Below are 19,803 nucleotides of genomic sequence, written 5' to 3' on the forward strand. Positions count from 1 at the left end.
GAGGCAGTATCCAAGCGCGGTCGGTTTGAGAGGAAGCTGTGAAGACGCGTCGCTATAGAAACAAGTGCAGGAAGTAGCTGCGGGCGATTTCTGGTAAGCAGTATTTTCTGTGATCAGGAGTGTTTTGATACGTATTTTAGGCATTTATATTAACGTTATTGAATTGTGGTGCATGTATTGATTTTCACATTAGGAAGTTGTGCGGTTGCTTGGCTCATGTTTAGACGCAAGCTAATGTTAACTTTAGCCAAAACTGTGATTTAGCTAGTACTATCGGTCGTCGGTTCAAATGTTGCACGAACGGGATTATTGATTCTGGCTTGATACTGACGACTTGGTGGTGTTCGTAAGCACACTAACTACGTTAGTTCGTTAACTTAACAAGCCAGCATATTTGTTTACCTACTTGTCAAACTAGCTAGGTTTATTGCAACCTATGCATTTGACTAAAGTAAAGATGTTCGTCAGAGCATATGTGGGCATCATATGCGCATCTTGATGCTGTGCCCCTTCTCTACCCACTCCTGCTCACCAGTAATGTCCCGCCCAGTGATCCAGCCCCTGAGTGCAGGGGCCACTGCCCCAGAGGCGTTGTCCTTGCTACACCAGCGTCTCTTGGTGGCGGAGGAGCAGGCAGAGTCTCTCATCAGAGATATGGGCAGTCTGGGAGTGTCCAGAGAGCAGCTCCTGGAGCCCGTGGAGAGGGACCCCATCCAGCGTCCCATTAGCCCCGTGAAGATGCACCGTGCCCTAAGAGAGCCTGGAGGAGAAGGGCTACTGTGGCGCCAGTGTGATGGGCTAGTGAGCAGGGTATGTCGCATGGAGAGCCTCCTGCAGACCCTCAAGCTCACCACTTTTCGCTTGGAGACTGAGAGAGAACTGGATCCCTCACACTCAGGTAATGGCTTTGACAACCTGAATCAAAACAATGTCACAAACACATTAGGGAAGTCGGTCATTTTATCTTTTGCTAATGGCGTGTCAACACCATTCTGTTCCTTTTTGGCTCAATCAGTCTTTCTCTTATTTCCTATCCACATCTGTCCCTCTGTCTGCCTCTGCAGCCCGTCTGAAGGAGCAGCTGTCTGCGCTGCAGCAGGAGAGTGATGAGGAGCAGCGGGTCTCCAGAAGGGAGGTGATGCGGCTGAGGGACCTGCTCCGTGAGGCCTGTCTGGACAGGGACGAGTCCCGGGGGGAGGTGCAGAGACTGGGGGAGGCCCTGGAGATCGCCACCACCTCCAAGGTACCCAGACCAACCACATTACATCTTTTAGCAACACACAGTCTTTATGTCAGAGTTTACCCACCTTTTGTTTACTAATACAGCCAAGATGAGTATATGGCAAATATAGGCATTTTCTGATATTTAGATAGTAACCCTATAAGTTCTGGTACTGTTGTTGCAGATGGAAGTGGCTCTGGCTGCAGAGGAGCTGAAGATGGTCAAAGTCCAGATGAGTGAGAAGCTTCTGCAGGTGCGGTCACTGTAGGGGCATCATGGGACAGGGTGGTGGAGTAGGGGACGTCACATGGGCCATCTGACAGAGAAGGGAATACATGATTCTTGCTCTACCTGTGTACCTTAACAAAACAAAACTTCAACTCTAATGATCCCTAACTTTTATTTAGCTGAAGGAGCAGATGTCCCAGGAGTCTGCTCGGTCTTTTGAGAATGAGAAATCCCACAGTGCACTACTTCAGAGGGTGGAGGAGATGGAGACAGTGGTGGAGATGGAGAGAAGACAGGTACGGTAGGTGTGAAGCAATACAAGTTGAGAAAGAAAACAACCATTGCTATCCTGTCCCTCTCTGACCCCAGGCCCAGACAGTGCAGGCAGACTGCCATGCCCTGCGTTCTGATGGACAGGCCACTAGACAGAGACTACAAGAGGAGAAGGACAGAGGCCACAGGCTGCAGGAGCAGTGTGAGCAGCTCAAAGGGCAGGCAGGTTAGCAACACTGCATTGTGGATGTTTTCATATTCTGCTGTACAGTGTGGTCCCATCATTTGATGTGCTAGTGTTCCTGAATGACAGATTTCATATGGACAATTAAATGGTTGATCTCTTCATCTATTTATAGAGGTAAAAGATTCCCTTGTTTTGGAGTTGACAGGTGAACTAAAAGTAAGTGCCAGCACTTGAGTGATATCAATCAACTGTGTTGAGTGTGTCTACCTGAGTGTGTGTTGTGTATGCAGTGTGTTAATTAGTGTGTATTGTGTATGCAGAGTGCACGGCTAGCCCTGCAGAAGCAGCAGCAGGAGAATAGCAGGTTACTGAGAGATGGAGGAGATCTGAGGACTGCAGCTGACAAAGTCCAAGTCAGTGGCCCACCTCAGAATATACATACTATACATTAAAGACCATTATAAACCGGGTGGTTCGAGTTCTGAATGCTGAAAGCTGTGGTATACCAGACCGTATACCACAGGTTTGACAAAAAATAACTTTTTACTGTTCTAATTTTGTTGGTAACCAGTTTATAATAGCAATAAGGAACCTCCGGGGTTTGTGGTATACTGTTTATATACCACACCTCCTCGGGCCTTATTGCTTAATTATACTATGGCTTTGTTGAATACTTATTTCTTATTGGCTTGAAGGTCATTCTAGAGCATTCATTATTTCCCTATAACGCCCATATATTTGCACGGTTTAATTCAATGGCTACAGTTCATTCTTACATGTTCTAGAGTTGAAGTCAGAAGTTTACATACACCTTAGCCAAATACATTTAAACTCAGTTTTTCACAATTCCTGACATTTAATCCAAGTACAAATTCCCTGTCTTAGGTCAGTTAGGATCACCACTTTATTTTAAGAATGTGAAATGTCAGAATAATGGTAGAGAGTGATTTATTTCAGCTTTTATTTCTTTCATCACATTCCCAGCAGGTCATACACTCAATTAGTATTTGGTAGCATTGCCTTTAAATTGTTTAACTTGGGTCAAACGTTTCGGGTAGCCTTCCACAAGCTTCCCACAATAAGTTGGGTGAATTTTGGCCCATTCCTCCTGACAGAGCTGGTGTAACTGAGTCAGGTTTGTAGGCCTCCTTGCTCGCACACACTTTTTCAATTCTGCCCACAAATGTTCTATGGGATTGAGGTCAGGGCTTTGTGATTTTGTTGTCCTTAAGCCATTTTGCCACAACTTTGGAAGTATGCTTGGGGTCATTGTCCATTAAGAAGACCCATTTGCGAGCAAGCTTTAACTTCCTGACTGATGTCTTGAGCTGTTGCTTCAATATATCCACATACTTTTCCATCCTCATGATGCCATGGTGCTTCACAGTTGGGATGGTGTTCTTTGGCTTGCAAGCCTCACCTTTTTTCCTCCAAACAGTTCTATTTTTGTTTCATCGGCCCAGAGGACATTTCTCCAAAAAGTACGATCTTTGTCCCCATGTGCATTTGCAAACCGTAGTCTGCATTTTTATGGCGGTTTTGGAGAAGTGGCTTCTTCCTTGCTGAGCGGCCTTTCAGGTTATGTCGGTATCGGTCTCGTTTTACTGTGAATATAGAAACATTTGTACCTGTTTCCTCCAGCATCTTCACAAGGTCCTTTGCTGCTGTTCTGGGATTGATTTGCACTTTTTGCACCAAAGTACGTTCATCTCTAGGAGACAACGCATTTCCTTCCTGAGCGATATGATAGCTGCGTTGTCCCATGGTGTTTATACCTGCGTACTATTGTTTGTACAGATGAACGTGGTACCTTCAGGCATTTGGAAATTGCTCCCAAGGATGAACCAGACTTGTGGAGGTCTACAATTTTTTTGCTGAGGTCCTGGCTGATTTCCTTTGATTTTCCCCTGATGTCAAGCAAAGAGGCACTGATTTTGAAGGTAGGCCTTGAAATACATCCACAGGTACACCTCCAATTGACTCAAATTATGTCAATTAGCCTATCAGAAGCTTCTAAAGCCATGACATCTTTTTCTTGAATTTTCCACGCTGTTTAAAGGCACAGTCAACTTAGTGTATGTAAACTTCTGACCCACTGGAATTGTGATACAGTGAAATTATCTGTCTGTAAACAATTGTTGGAAAAATTCTTTGTGTCATGCACAAAGTAGATGTCCTAGCCGACTTGACAAAACTATAGTTTGTTAACAAGAAATTCGTGGAGTGGTTGAAAAATTAATTTTAATGACTCCAACATAAGTGGATGTAAACTTCCGACTTCAACTGTATGTTTGAGCTGCTTTTGAAAGCAAAAGTCAAATTGGAAACATTATTGGCTTTGTTGAATGCCATTATGAAAATCGAAATCTAGGACTGATGGTTTGGTAAACTAGCAAGTCTATTTGATTGGTTATCATGGCAACTACTGTAGCTATCTAGTAAACCCCCTAGCGACTTCATTGGATGTTGAACACATTTCTACCGGTAGATTAACACATTTCTAGTGGCAAATGTGCTAAATTATAGCCATGGTATTAAAGGGATAATCAACTTGGAAAATAATGCAACTCTGTGGAAGGTCAGTTCCACTCCGCTGGCACGTCGTGGAACACACCTTCCATGTCATTCATTCTTTTCCATAGAACGCATATCCCATCATTGGCTATCCCTTATTTATTTAAAAAATAGATTGCAGTATATTTCTAAGACCATGTGTAGATTACCATTTTAATCATGAAAAATCTCAGGAATAAATGGTGACATTTTGCTCTCATTTCCTCTCACAGGCATTTAACAACCAGTTGGAGAGTCAGTGCTCTGAGTTGAGTTCAGCCCTACATTCTCTTACTGTGGAGAAATCCAAGCTACAGACTGAACACCAGGCTAGCATTAAGGTAATGCCTCTCTCACACACACACACACACACACACACACACACACACACAGACACACACACACACACACACACACTAGTACAGGCTACATTTTATTCTGTTCCTGTGTCTCGCTCAGGCAGAGAGAAGTCGTGTGACCAAGCAGTTGCAGGAGCAAGACCTCCTGCTGGATGCAGCCAGACGCAACATCCAGGCAGAACTGCAGGGGGCGCTATCAGCTAAAGTTAAATTGCAGATGGAGCTGTGGGTGCTAAAGCTAACTGCAAATACTCAAAGGAATGAATAATCTCTGAATGAGGAATGAATAGGCTCTCAATGATAATGCTAGCCACACACATCCACCAATAACAGCCCCTGTCTTTCTGCACCACAGGGAGACTCTGAAGGTTGACCACACCCAACTTCTTCAGAGTTCCACGGTTGCCCAAGAGACAGTTGCCACTCAGCGGGAGCTGTTGGAGCGTACCATTGAGAGGCTGCGGGGGAATCTGAACTCGGCTGTAAAGGAAGGGGAGGTCATGAGGACAGACCGGGACAGTGCAAAGACTGAGGTGCAGTTGCCTTGTCTCTTAGAAAATACGTAGCCTAAGAGTACAAGGTTGTATGATAGAAAAATTACAAGATTATGTTTAATACTGTTTATGCATCGAATGGTTGTTTTATGCAATAGAATAGGGTTCTATTAGAACTCTCTCATCTGTGTTTGTGTGAACTGAGAGGTGCCTCTGAGGTTTAACGCTGACAATTGATTTATGAATGGTTTGGTTTCATAGAATGCATTTCATAGAATGAGTTGGTGTTTGTTTAATGTAAGGTACCAGGGACAGATGGCTCGGGTATGGATAATGATGAGAGGAACCTTGCCTTAGGGGCCAAACTCTGGTTTCTATACAGTAACAACAGTCTTCACAGCAAATGCTATCTGGCTGGGGGATACTCCTCTTTCATATATCAAGTCTCACCTTTTGACCCATTCTACACATCTGCTGTTTGTCATGTAGACTAAGAGGGTGTATTTTTGCTATAAAATATATTTGTATTCTTTCTATGTCAGAGCTCTCGGCATAACACTCAAGAGTGTTGGGTCGACCAGCCTCATTATTGCAGAGCACTTACTCTATGCTCCCTTTATTAATACGTTTTGAAAAAAGTTATATCCTGATTGGTGATTGGCCTTGTCTTTCCTCGTTATTGAGTATTTCCATGACTATTTTAGAATTTCCACGTCTATTTTTAAAGCTTAACTGAGCTTTGCATTGTCTCTCTTTATAGTTTCTGTGGATGTCTTTAAATGTTATGCCCCTATCTCTCTTTTTTTGGGGTCACAGATGTGCATTGTGGTCACCAAGCTAGAGGGTGAGAGGAGTGCTCTGGAAACACAACTCGCTAATGTCAAGGTACTGTACTGCCAATGATCTCTGATAATGATTCAGACTGATCTCAGACCTGTATGAAAAGGACCTGCGCATTCACAGTGAACACACTTCTTGTCCGAATCTGACCATAGCTTTCTTAACTGTCCACTTTGCAACCTGTGTGATTGACAGCTGGAGGCAGGATCTCTGAACTCCACCTTGCAGAAGCAGGAGGAAGAGAACAGGAGGCTCATGGGAAAACTGGCTGTCATGGAGCATCAGCAGGTGAGAGATCCATTCAGTATCTAGAGACTGGGGTCACATCACTTTAAATCTGTCCATCCATAGTGAATGTGTGTTTGTATGTCACATACTTTCTCTATTTTCTTTCTCCATCCTGACCGTTTCCTCTTTCCCCTCACCTCTCAACTCGTGGTGTCCTCTTTACCCAGAATGCTCAGCAGCAGGTGGAGAAGATGCTTAAGGAGTTGACGGATAGTAAGAACAACCTGGCCTATGAGAAAGGGAAGCTACAGGTAAGGAGTTGACACTAAAACCATTGGTGGAAAAGGTATCTGATTTATCATACTTGAGTAAAGGTAATGATACCTTTATAGAAAATGACTCACATAAAAATGAATGTAACCCAGTAAAATACTACTGGACTAAAAGTCTACAAGTATTTGGTTTTAAATGTACTTAAGTATCAATAGTAAATGTAATTTCTAAAATATACATACGTATCAAAAGTAAAAGCATCAATCATTTCAAATTCCTTACAAACATTTTCTTGTTTTTTTATTTTATTTACGGATAGTCAGGGGCACACTTCAACACTCAGTAGGGAGTAGGGATGACCAGCAATGTTCTCTTAATAAGTGCGCGAATTGGACCCTTTTCCTGTCCTGCTAAGCATTCAAAATGTAACGAGTACTTTGGCATGTCAGGGAAAATGTATGGAGTAAAAGGTAAATTATTTTCTTTAGGAATGTAAAAGTACTCAAAAATATAAATAGTAAAGTACAGATACCCTCAAACTGCTTTAGTACTTTAAAAGTATTTTTTTTTACTTAAGTACTTTATACCACTGTGTGTGTGTTCATGTATCCTCATGTTGAAGTGTGTTATCTCCTAATGCTCTTCCTCTCAACCAGACCAGGGTAGATCAACTCCAGGAGGAGCTGCAAGCTTTAAGGGACACCCATGTAGAAAGTGTCCAACAATGCAAGCTGAGCTCTGTGTTAGAGAACAAGTACACACAGGTACACACACTCATGGTAGTAATGTGGTTATGTGGTAATGTAGTAATGTCAAAAACAAGGTGACTCCCTAACATACACCTGTCTACTCCCTTACAGGTCACCTCTGAAATTAGCACCCTGAAGACAACCTGTCATAAACTGGAGGCTCAGCTCAGGCAGGCCCAGGCTGAAGTCCAGGTGAAGGAGGGGGAGGCGATGTCGGTGGTGGCAGCCAGAGACGAGGCTCTGAGGGACAGCCAGGCCCTGAGGGGACAACTGGACAAACTGCAGGAGCAGCACAGGGACAAGGTCAGAGGGCTAGTAAAATGGTTACCCAACCTGGGTCCTGGAGAGCTACATGGTGTGTGCAGGCTTTTGCTCCAGACCAGCACTAACCCACCTGATTTTGCTCTGTTTGTCCTGTAGCTGTGTGAGCTGGAGGACTGGCTGGGTGTGTCTCGTCAGGGTGGAGGCAGTGTGGCACAGACCCTGGAGAACGTTTTGGCCTCCCACTCCCGTCTGCAACACAACACTGAGACAGTACAGAAGGAGCTGGGGAGACGAGAGCAGGAGCTGGTCTCACTCAGGAGAGACAGGTCTGTGTGTCTGTGTGTCTGTGTTGTGCATGTATATGGCTGTATGTTTGAACAACCATGTATTTTTCAGACTGCAGGCTCAGAGAGAGATTCAGAAGCTACAGGCAGAGGTGGAGAAGCTCCAAGACATCATGGCAACAAGTAACTCCAAGAAAAACAAAATGGTAACTACATCATTAATGAGTCATAAACACACATACCCACAAACAGCTCTTAGCTTTTAGTAGTAATAATAGTAGTTTACAAAGATATGTTTGATTGTCTAGCTGGAGCCCTTGCGTAAGGCCCTGGATGTGGCAAGGCTAGATAACAAGAAACTAGCCCAACGTTTAGAGCAGGCTGTGTTGGCCAACAGCACTCTGCAGGCCAACCTGGACCGAGCCAGAGACCAACACCAGAGCACCATCACACAGAGGTAACTAACAGGGACTAATGTGGATAGTGGGAGTTTATTTAAGTGTGGTTTAAATACGTGAAAGCGTACATGGTTACTTTGCATGAATGTGACATTCATGTCTATATTTTGCATGTATATCAGAGAGGTGGAGCTGGCTGAGGCCAGGGCAGAGATTGGTCGATGGTCAGAGCATCTGGAATCTATGAAGCTTCAGATGAGGAAAGAGAGGGACTCTGTGAAGAGGTTGTCACAGAGAGAAATCTCAGAGGTACTGCACTCTCTCTCATACTCCATCGCTTCTTTCCATCAGTCAGAACTCTAAATATCATCCTACCTCTTTCCTCACCCCTCTTTATTTCTCTCTTTCCCTTCTGTTTGTGTGTCTCTCTCTCTCTTCAGTTGAGAAAGGCTCTTGAGGACTTGTCATCTAGGTCAGGTGACCTCTCCAGGGCAAATCGGGAGCTGCGGGAGAAGGCGTCTGAGTTGGAGAAAGTGGTGTCCAATCAGAAAGCCCGTCTCAGAGATCAGAAGACACAGCTCAAGCAACACCTGGATAATAGAGCCACTCTGGGCAACTCTCAGAAAATAAAAGTATCTACAGTACTGTCTACTATATCAAATGTATTGGTCGCATACACATTTGAGATGTTATAGCGGGTGCAGCAAAATGCTTATGTTATTAGCTCCTAACAATGCAGTAAAATGTCAAACAAGTACACATAATCATAGTAATAATAAAAATAAAAAGACTACAATAAATCTTAATGTCTGACTAGAAATGTTCTGCGCAAATAATGTAAGAATTAACACACACATAAAATACTTCAAATTTAGCTAGGAGTCAGAAACAGGGTGGCCGGGTCTGTTGGTGCCATCTTGTGGACAAGCACCTGCTAAACCAGATGTTCTATTTTTGTGACTCATGTTCTCCTCCCTCTGCACTCAGGACATGGAGGGAGAACTAAAGAGCCTCAAGACCTTGAAGGATCAGTATCAGAAGAAGAACTATGAGCAGGTAGGACACCTTACACGTTCTATACCTGTGGATGTTTACAGTATGGTACACATCAGTCACCATTGTCCTGTCTGTTTTCAGAGTGAGTTGATCCAGCAGTTCCGGTCCGAGACATTATCCCTCCAGCGGGAGCTACGGCGCCTGTCCTCCAGCCAGGAGGGGGAGCTAGAGGCTGAGAGGGAGCTGAGACACGTCATGCAAGACAAGTGTCAGGTTAGCAGGGGTTACGTATCTTTGTCATAAGCTAGCCTCGCTTAACTCAATGTTTTTCAATGGCTTCATTTAATCTCCTTTACTTCTTGTCTTTGATGGCATATTGAAAGACAGCCATGTCTGTTTATGTGTGTTTGTCCTAGCAGAGGCTGGAGGAGAGCATCAAGAAGCTGCAGGAGGCAAAGGACCAGGCAGAGCAGAAAATGAAAGAGGTCAGCCTGGAGTCACAGCAGGTAATACTCTTCCTCAACCACCTGGAGTCAAGACAATTTCATTTGTTCTGCTCCCTCATCTTCAACACCTTCTTGCTTGGTCATTAATTCTCTCACTCTGTATCTCCGTCTGTTGAGCGTGTGCACCTAAATAGCCCCTGACGGGTGAGTAAAGTTGAACTGAATTGGAATTCTCCTGACATCATGCTTGTCCCCACACTCAGATATCAGAGAACCTAGAGGAAGCTCACAGTTGGTTCCGGTCCAAGTTTGATAGCCTGAAGAGTGATGGAGAGCCAAACAGGTCCATGGGGGACGAGCAACCACAAGAAAATGGACACCATACCCTGGAAAGCAGTAAAAGGGGTGCACACAGTTCATCATGCAAACGCAACAGAAAGGTGCTTTTCTCTCATCACTTTATCAACTCTCACTAATAATGAGTCTGCAGTCCCCTCAGCTTTTATGCCTTCTTTGTTTGGTGTTTCAATGGTACTTCTTCACCACAGTTCCCCCAAAGTGACTCCATTAAACTCAATGAAAGAGACTCTAGGGAGTGCTAAAATCCCTGAGTGAAAAGTATGTCTTAACTGGCTGAGAAATTCAGAGAATTGTCCAATCTGTAGGAGTAAGAATTACAGCTATTCATTAACTTATAAAATATAAACTTAGAAATAGTCCTCACAACCTCTTAGCTCTAAAAGCGTTATTGGCTAAATGTTTGGTTCTCTTGGGGGGGGGGTTAAAGAGCTGAGAATTTTCTCGGTTGCAGGCAGACTATTCACATTTTTCAGGGAAGGAGATTTCTAGTAAAAAGGAGGTATTGAGTAAATTTGCTGTACAAAAATGTCTCATTGTAGTGCTGACGTTAAAGCCCTCCACCAAAGTTAACAAAGACGACGTGCAGACCTATAGCTGGAAAAACATATCAGGGTTTGAACCATCCAATTTAATATTTTTGAATTATGGCCATGACTTTGCCCTGAGCATTTTTTAAGCACGCACCTTATTGAAAGCCCTTGGGAATTTTAACACCAGTTCTGTGATCCAAAAAACTTTGTCAGACACTTTATGAAAATGGCCTGAGGTGTTTGTCTCAATGGGTTTATTCTGTGTCTTGTCAAAGAGAGTGGTGTTGTCTTACAGACAGTTACCCAGTGGCTATGGGGATGTGTACTTGAACAGGATGAGAGTGGTTCCGGATGTAGACTCATAAGTGCTCTATTTTATTCTTGTCATGGTCCAGACTTGGTGTGATAGCAGGCCTCCAGAACCTCCAGAGTGGGAGAGATGGAGAGCCACCATGCAACGCTGGGAGACCAAGAGAGAGCTGGCTCGCATCGCAAATGGATACAAACCTGGTGGGACACATGCGCTAACACACTCACACGGACACACACAATAAGACAAGCATACTGTATAGTACACACACACACGCACTGGACCAAGGTACATGGAGAAACCAACCCCTCACACAATGATCCCTTTTATTTATCCAAAACATTGAACACCAAGAAATATGAGCGAGATAGCAGCTGAATGCTGAGAACTGTATGTCATTTTTTTATCTCAGTCTGCACTGTGTAAAGCTGGTTTTGAACATGCTGTTTTCAGAATAAGAACTGTACAATTATAACTTATACAAAGATTGTTCTTATTTTTAGATTCTTCATACAAAATTATAATATTACTGTGTACAAATGTTTTTTTGATTGGATTCACAGTTTTGTATGTACAGAATATAGATGATTTGTTATGACTGAGGACTGTCAATGATATTGATCCTTTCTTTGAAAGCTTCTTGGCTGTCAGAGTGAGTATGCACTGTATCAAGGAAGGCCCTAGAGTTAACATAATCCAATAGGAACGGCTCAGAGTCCATAATGTCCAATAGAAATGGCTCTCAGTTTAAGTTTTCCAATAGGATGGATGATGTTGTTCAACAGGTTCATGTTTCTATCTTAAACATCTTCATGCTAAAGAATCCATACTCTGGGGAGTGACAGTGAGACATGGGGAGATTGGAGTGTCCGGTGGATTGAGAAGCATAGTTCACCTTGATGTACACTAAGGTGTGAGGGGTTAATGGTTCAGACAGACTAGTCCATGTTGTTCCATCATTATTCTTTGCCACTGGGGACACACTTAGCTACAAATCCTGAGCAAAAGGTCACTATGGATTCAAAACTGTACAAACACACATACTCACAGTAACACCATTCCAATGGTGTCCATAAGGCCAGGACCAGACAGGTAACAACAGTGAAGACGAACAAGGTCTCCACAGCGGAGACCACTTCTCTGTTGGCAGCATGGGAGCACAGTGTCCACTATTTACCTCATAGAAAAGACTCCCAAAAACATTGGCTGGCAAAACACTGATCTGAGTGAGTGCAGTCCATACTGGCAGTACAATCCCCAATCCCTTCAATATGATTTAATAACACTCTTTACTACTGTCAACATCTGACGTTTAAGTGATTCAAAACCAAAAAGGTAATCCCATGACATATCTGTTGAAAAAAAAATTAAAAAAAAAAATATATATATATATATATATATATATGCTTAAATGAGTGCTTGACTTGGATTGAAATAGGTGCCGGTACTCATTTTGGGTACAGGAGATCCACAATATTCTATAAGAGGAACAGGAGCTCAAGCGGTAGAACATTTGAGGTGCCAGTACTCCGCACCGGTGACCTCCTGCCCAAGTCAAGCACTGGATATGTACATGAGTAGACAGTGAAGTGATCATGGTTTTGCCTGGTGGGGATGACATTATTAGCTTGCAAATTCTGTGATAAGAGAAAGGTAGTCCCAGGATTGAGATGGAAGTGAAACTGAACAGAACACCTCAGACAGGTTGGTGAGTTGAGGTCACAGGTAAGTTCTAGTTGTTGGTGGGTGGAGGAGTTCAGAGGTCACCATACAGAACACTTGTTGACAGGATGCATGGGGGAACCCTTTGGACAGTGAAACACTCGGGCAAACTCATCAAACTGGGACACGCTGCCAATCACCCTGCAGGGGTGATGGGGAGAGATAACAGTCCAATCAGAGATGGGATTCATATTATGTATGGCCTGTGATTGGCTGATGCACATCAGAAAAGTGAGGAAGTGTATGTACCTGTAATGCTCTGGTGCGTGCTTGTCAGTCAGTAGCTGCAGGTATATGGACTGAGACCGTCTCTTCATACACCAGTTCTAATAGGAGAGGAGACAGTTCGCAGTAAAGGCCGTAAAGAAATATCATCTCTACTCCCACTGCAACAACAAAAAGATTCCCAGGCTGAAACAACAGTCTGTACATAGTTTGTACCTGTGCGAAGGCAATGAAGAGTAGTTGTTCATGTGTGTATTTGAGTCCAGGGAGAGGTCTTTCTGGACCATGTTCTCTGATCCACTTCTGATATGCCTGGAGAGAGGGAGAAGATGGAGAGAGTGAAACAGAAATGGATAGAGGTAGAGAGAGAGAGAGAGATGAGATTTGAGTCCTGGGTGTTCAGACAGCTTGTCATTAGTCCATAGAGACAGTGACTGAGGGCTCTATTCAATGCGATAGAAACTAAAATATCATTTCCGATTGAGCCGATATGCAGCGTTTACCATGGATGCAGTCTCCTCCAAAGCAGGAACATTTCTTTTAAATTTCAATGATGTGTTAAAGCTGAACTTCCGTAATGCGGATTGAATAGAGCCCTGACAGAGAGTAATCAGTCATGATTGACAGCTAGCACAGTCTATTGGAAGATTTCACTCACAAAGTAAGACAGTTTAAGCCCTCCCATGTCTGCTATATTCTCCCCCAGAGTCAGACGGCCATTCACCTGCAGACACACAGGGGAAAGATACCATTACAACTCCCATTACAAGTGTGTGTGTCCAGTAAGCAGTATAACAAGGTATGCTATGCACCCACTTTCTGGTTATAGACGGTGAAGTTGTCATAGAGTTTAACAATGCACTCTGCTTTCTTCTGAAACTTCTTGTATGACTCCTCCGTCCACCACTGCTTCAGGTTGCCGTGGCGATCATACTGTCCCCCTAAGAGTAAGATGACATCACTTAGCATGGGGGTCACTATTTGGCCACGCTGCAAGGTACAGTTGGCTATAGCCTTTTACTCTGAAGTCATTTGACTGATTTCATTGGTTGGGATAGGGGGGAGGCGGAACTTCCGTAGCTTGCTGCATGGCCTGATAGTGACAACCCACTTAGATGGGGGGCAAGAGGCTTGAGTTAGGATGACCAATGTGGACAAAAGACATGAACCCCTTATTCAGAACTGATATTATACTGACATTACAGTTTTACTACTGTTAGGCTACAACTGTTCAAACCCTATTGGATTTTAGGCTTTTGTAGGACACATTTAAGACAAGGAAGTGTTCTCTCACCCCAGTCATCATATCCATGTGTCAGCTCATGACCGATGATGGCTCCTATTCCTCCATAGTTCAGAGATCTAGAGGGAGGAGGGATGAGTTACTAATCACTTAACATTTGAGGACATCAACATAATGTATATTTATAATAACACAAACTGATAAAACTTCTGTTCAGCCTGAAGTTCTAGCCCCCGTCCTGAAGGGGACAGTAGAGTATTACATACATCATAATCTGACCTGTTGATATCATATCTAACTGTTATTAATAACTGAAGAGTGTGAGAGTCCTGGCCACCTCTCCTTGACCCGGGTGGGTGAGGAGTGTTTAGTGTAGTCTGGCAGACCATGCAGATGGAGACTGATACGATGCAGGGACGGCCAGAGGCTCGGGGCTATCCACATGGCTAAGTCAGAAAATGACTTTCTGACAGGATGTCGATACCCTGCTGAGAGTTGCCCTCCAAACCTGAATAAAATAACTGGCTGAGTGAGGCTTCATTACCTGGGGCCTGATAGCAGCGCTGGGCTAGCCTCAGTCTTTATGGCAGGTTAGGGTTACTGCAGTAATAACTCCAGGGAACGGGACCACGCACACATCTAATATCATATTCCATTCATCAGTATGCATGGGTGGATACAGCGGTCGTTTATGTGGAGTGGTGGTGATCACTTCTAATGGAATAAGTATGTGAATAAATAATACCGTGAGAGTTGAGGGTTGCAGTATAACTGAGCATTAATGGAAAGGGGAATGGTTTGGAGGTAGAATACAAGGGGTAATGTAGGAGGAAAGCATTGGTAATGCTGTAGAAGGGTTGTCCTGGAGTGCTACAGTACAGCGGGTGCAGACTTTCGTTCCAGCCTACTAACTAACACACTTGATACAACTAATCAGTGTCTTAATTAGCAGTTGATTAAAATATTCAGAGTTGTACTCACTGTGGAAACTCGGGGTCGTACAGTGTGGGCTGAAGGATTCCAGCGGGAAATACTAAAAGTAAAGAAAGATGATAGCAGAAGATATAGAGAGGGGTAGGGAGGCAGTGATACAGTATAAGAGGAGTAGATGGAGGTAGGGTAACCATTAGCTCTTGTGGCTGATGGCTGTGTTTGTCTGGCCCTCTGTCCTCTGCTGCCTGCTCTGTAACTCACCATTGATTTTTCTGTGAAGTAAATCCTTGAGGCAGATACAGACACCAATAGAGGCCAAGACTGAGGGGAGATGACAATGTGTGTGTGGTGGGGGGGGGCTGGTGTAAGTAAGTGAATGCAGAATAAGTGTGTTAGGGTGTGTGGGTGCCTCATCACATGGATGGACCAGAAAGAAGAAGAAGAGGAGGAGTGTGTTATCTTGTATATACAAAGAGCGTTGATGTGCTATGGGATCACACACTGACTAACCCATTTGGTTCTTGTTTGGGAGATGGTAGGCATTGAGGGCCTGAGGGGGAAGGAGCCACCTGAGAGGGAAACAAAGTCAATCAGAGATGTATTAATCCTACATTCACTAAACATCTTCAAACAACAAGAGACACAAAGACACTTCTTAAGTGTCAGGCAATTTGTTTTTTTTAAGGTGAAAATATTCTATGTTTAGTCCAATATTGATAACTCCTGTCTGCATAAGAAAACAGTCCCTTCGTCATAATCTTTAAATCCAGGCGCATCGATTTGAGGACATTTCCCAAATTAGTAACATTGAAATTCAGAGATGCCCTTGTTCTGGTGGGAAAGACTGATGGCCCTACGGACAGCGGAGAGATGGGTGGAGGGATGAGGGCAAGTTTTCTCTGCAGAGGGAGAGCTTAATGATGAAAGGAGTATATTTGTGATTGAGGAAGTCATGATTTGGCAGTACTGGGTGGAGGGCTTCAGCTTGTTCGGACACAAGATCAGTTTCGAGTTCTGTCCTAGGAGCACATTTTAAACAGTTACACAAAAGACGAGCTTATGGTATCTTCAATTTGTAGGTACATCACTTGTATACTCTTCACTTCAATTACTCTTGTCATAAAATGTAAGGTTTTGTGTCAAGAGGTGCATAGAACTTTGAATCTGTGTGTAGTTGTGTTATTGTGAGACTGAACATCTGGAGCAGTTGAAGCATCACTTACGCGGTCTTGTCCACCTGCTTGTGGATCTTCTTGACAGACATCTTGATGTTAAAATTAATACTGTTGAGGATGTTTTTGAAATAGGTATTTTCATCCACATCAAACTGGAGAACAAATAACAGAGATGGAGAGAGTTAATGAGAGCGAGAGAGAGAGAGAGTACGTCTGTGAGAGTAAAAGTGGTCTCACCCCATACTCCTGGTCTATGAGCTCTGGTTTGAGTAGGAAGTCTGGATAGCCTGTCATCACCATCATATGCTGCAGCTGAGAGAGGGAAGGGAGGAAAGGGTCAGAGAAAAGAGGAAGAGAGAGTGAAAGAGACTTTGCACATATTTAGCCAACATATCCTTCACACGACCAGCTAATCAAGCAGACTGTTATAATGGGATTACACTGGAGCACTTTTGTTTCAGCAAGTGCTCTAAAAGGATTAAGACTTTACATTCTGAAAGTATCAGACAACATACTGAGATTGGGATTTAATAAACCAGTATTAAACTGATCCAGAATAAAACAACCCCTGCTTTCATCCTACGTTGTACTACAGTAGGCCTATTTGAGATAGTGTGGTATCCTGACCTTGGCCCTGGCTGCCTCCTTGGTCACCTCATCCATCCAGTCTAGCTCTTGCAGCCGGAGGTCCAGTGAGTGCTTTATGTCCTCTACCAGCTCCTGTACCTGAGGGAAGAGAACAGGGGTCAGAGGTCAGTTGTTTTTAAGGGTTCTGTTGGGAGTGGGCCAGAGAGCTAGCTGTATCAGGTACGCCCAAAGTCAGATGGACCCTTCGCCCTCTCCTCCTATTCCTAGGGACTTTTCATAGACCTGAAACTGAAGGGATGGGTTAGCTGTAATATGAAGGAAATTCCTACATACAATGGCTAGGGTTTGGGGGTTGAGGCTAGGTTGGCATTGAACACAACAGAGGGAAAGAGGGGGGAGAAAGGAAGAGAGGAGTGAGAGGAGGAGGAATAGATGATGAAGAGCTTAAATAAAGTTAAGGGTCAGAGGGGTTAGGAATGCCATTGGAAACCACATCCCCCTAGAATGAACAAGCTACTATATAGAGGCAGACTAGGATAGAGAGGGATAAGGAAGGATGATGGAAGGCTTAGGGTGGGATGGAGATAGAGAAAGAGACGCATTTTCAGTTCTACTTCATACAGAATCACCAGACCAATACAGAAAGAAACAAAGAAAGAGGGACAGAGACAGAAGCTGCCCTACCTTGGCCCTGCTGTGAGGCAGTGGTGGAAAAGTACAAATTTGTCATACTTGAGTGAACGTTGATACTTTAATAGAAAATGACTCTCAAATGAAAGTCACCCAGTAAAATACTACTTGAGTATAAGTCTAAAATAATTTGGTTTTAAATGTACTTAAGTATCAAAAGTAAATGTAATTGCTAAAATACTTATTTTTTACTTTTATATAATATAAAAGTCAAAGTATAAATCATTTCAAATTCCCAAACCAGGCATCACAATTTTAGATCATTTTTTTACGGATTGCTAGCGGCACACACAATTTACAAACGAAGCATTTGTGTTTAGTGAGTCCGCCAGATCAGAGGCAGTAGGGATGACCAGGGATGTTAAAAGATTTAGATGCACTATTGTAAAGTGGTTGTTCCACTGGATATCATAAGGTGAATGCACCATTTTGTAAGTCGCTCTGGATAAGAGCGTCTGCTAAATGACTTAAATGTAAATGTAAATGTAATGTTCTCCTGATAAGTGTGAATCAGACCATTTTCCTGTCCTGCTAAGCATTCAAAATGTAATGACAACTTTTTGGGTGTCGGAAAATGTATGGAGTAAAAAGTACATTATTTCCTTAATGTAGTGAAGTAAAAGTAAAAAAATTCTAAAATTAAAAAAAGTAAAAAGTACAGATACCCCAAAAACTAGTTAAGTACTTTACACCACTGCTGTGAGGAGAGAGTGAGAGACAGAGATAGTTGCTGCCCTACCTTGGCCCTGCTGTGAGAGGAGAAGTGCTGCTGGACGAAGAGTGCTCCCAGGGCCATGCCGAAGTGTTTGTTGGCCTGGGTGAAACACAGCCTCCCCAGCTCCAGCTGACGCTCCGTACCTTCAATCTCCCGGGAAAACTCATGGATGGTGCTCCGGAACGCCGTGGACAGGTGTTCACTGAGAGCTGCTACAATCCGCCACAGCATGTAGTTATGGAGAACCCTGGCAAGAGAGAGGAGGGGGGAACGATGACTTTTAGTTTTTAACAAGGCTTTATTGTATAATTAAGGAGTGCCCCTTCAAAGATTCAGTGTGGAAACTTCCGGAAAAAGATGAATGCAAAAAATATAGGAGAAGGGTGAAGACAGAAAAGGTGGGCAAAGAGAAAGGGGGAGTACAGCAAAGGAGATACAAGCAGGTTAGAGGAGAAAGACAGAGTATGGGTGAGGGGAAGAGAGGAGTGATGGATAGAAAATGAAAAGAGAAAGGAGGCATAAAGGGTCCAAGAGTGACTCAGACGAGTAGAAGTAAAAAATATATTTCATTCATGTATTCAAGCATTCTTTTCCCTTCACACTAATGTAAAGTTGTGCTTAATGTGTTGAGGGGTCCCACAGAGTGAACATATCCATTCTGCCCTCAGGACAAGTGGCCCCGTCTCCTACTGCGAGACTCCGTTCCACGTTGTTTTCTGTTTCTATTTTTGATGCGTGCGCTGCATATTAAATTAAAGCAGTCCAAGTGTCTCGCCAACAAAGCACTTCTGAAGTGAAATCAATTGAGAAGAGAGGGAGTGCAAGAGAGAGAAAGGAGGACTGAGACAATGTCTTTGTTCTTTTATACCTCTAATAATCAGTACAGATCAATGTGTTGTATGTGTTGCAGCTTCGCTTGGTTTTGTGTTTGAGTTTGTTTTACTCTGTTGAATAAAACACCTGTTTTATTCATTTGTTGTAGATTACTTGTTTGTGTGTGTGTGTGAAACTCTAATCCCAGATGGAGTTGATGTGTGCGGTGGTGGGTAGATTTAGGAGACCTGGGAGATTAGACAGAAATGAAAAGGCTTTAGTTAAATGTATTCTAATGATAGAACAATAGCCCTGAATCATCATGGGTTGGCAATAAAAAAAACACTGGAAGACTGGATTGTAATGGAGCTCATTGTTAAGATAAAATACATTGTCCCTCCAGAATACTTGCAGACATTATCCTCTGTAATAATGGTCCTACAGCTCCTACCCACAGTCTAAACACACACACACACTCTTCCCCTTGAGACGAGTGTGAGTGATGGTGACAGACGGATGAGCAGAGAGGAAGGTGGGAATAAGAGGGAGAGGAGGAGAGGTTGTAAAGAGACACTGGTGTTGTCATTACTGTTTCAGCCTCATTGGACACCAGCTCATCTGGTTAATGGGATTGGATGCAGTTGTCTGGGTCTTGTCAATAGAACACAGCAACATGGACATTACACACAGAGGGAGGGTGGGGGA

At 43.4% G+C, this 19,803-nt stretch overlaps 2 protein-coding genes across 3 annotated transcripts in view; one reads left to right on the plus strand and one right to left on the minus strand.

Annotated features, from left to right (window-relative positions):
• Window positions 1–12,130, plus strand: ccdc150 (coiled-coil domain containing 150). Of its 2 annotated transcripts, none has more exons than XM_014163245.2 (26): window positions 1–93; window positions 536–898; window positions 1,065–1,243; window positions 1,407–1,475; window positions 1,630–1,746; window positions 1,820–1,949; window positions 2,083–2,126; window positions 2,231–2,323; window positions 4,697–4,804; window positions 4,923–5,047; window positions 5,178–5,355; window positions 6,133–6,201; window positions 6,352–6,444; window positions 6,612–6,695; window positions 7,314–7,421; window positions 7,518–7,709; window positions 7,827–7,996; window positions 8,067–8,160; window positions 8,263–8,411; window positions 8,535–8,661; window positions 8,793–8,984; window positions 9,340–9,408; window positions 9,490–9,621; window positions 9,765–9,854; window positions 10,058–10,234; window positions 11,080–12,130. In XM_014163245.2, exons 2-26 carry the CDS (start codon window positions 538–540, stop codon window positions 11,236–11,238), a joined length of 3,309 nt encoding a protein of 1,102 aa, XP_014018720.1. In that variant the 5' UTR covers window positions 1–93; window positions 536–537; the 3' UTR covers window positions 11,239–12,130. The 2 variants fall into 2 exon arrangements, with proteins under 2 accessions (XP_014018720.1, XP_014018721.1); XM_014163246.2 differs by having other exon boundaries at window positions 9,768–9,854; window positions 11,080–12,129.
• Window positions 11,304–19,803, minus strand: part of LOC106581284 (endothelin-converting enzyme-like 1) — a 27,108-nt gene continuing 18,608 nt past the window's right edge. The window contains exons 7-18 of the mRNA XM_014163247.2: window positions 18,310–18,532; window positions 16,920–17,018; window positions 16,530–16,604; window positions 16,341–16,444; window positions 15,628–15,686; window positions 15,166–15,217; window positions 14,236–14,303; window positions 13,758–13,882; window positions 13,600–13,665; window positions 13,158–13,253; window positions 12,966–13,042; window positions 11,304–12,857 (exon numbers count right to left, since the gene is read on the minus strand). Coding sequence (XP_014018722.1) covers window positions 12,758–12,857; window positions 12,966–13,042; window positions 13,158–13,253; window positions 13,600–13,665; window positions 13,758–13,882; window positions 14,236–14,303; window positions 15,166–15,217; window positions 15,628–15,686; window positions 16,341–16,444; window positions 16,530–16,604; window positions 16,920–17,018; window positions 18,310–18,532 — 1,144 coding nt within the window. The 3' untranslated portion in view covers window positions 11,304–12,757. The remainder of the gene's footprint in view (window positions 12,858–12,965; window positions 13,043–13,157; window positions 13,254–13,599; window positions 13,666–13,757; window positions 13,883–14,235; window positions 14,304–15,165; window positions 15,218–15,627; window positions 15,687–16,340; window positions 16,445–16,529; window positions 16,605–16,919; window positions 17,019–18,309; window positions 18,533–19,803) is intronic.

Source organism: Salmo salar, chromosome ssa20, assembly GCF_905237065.1.
Source record: "Salmo salar chromosome ssa20, Ssal_v3.1, whole genome shotgun sequence".
Lineage (NCBI taxonomy): Eukaryota > Metazoa > Chordata > Actinopteri > Salmoniformes > Salmonidae > Salmo > Salmo salar.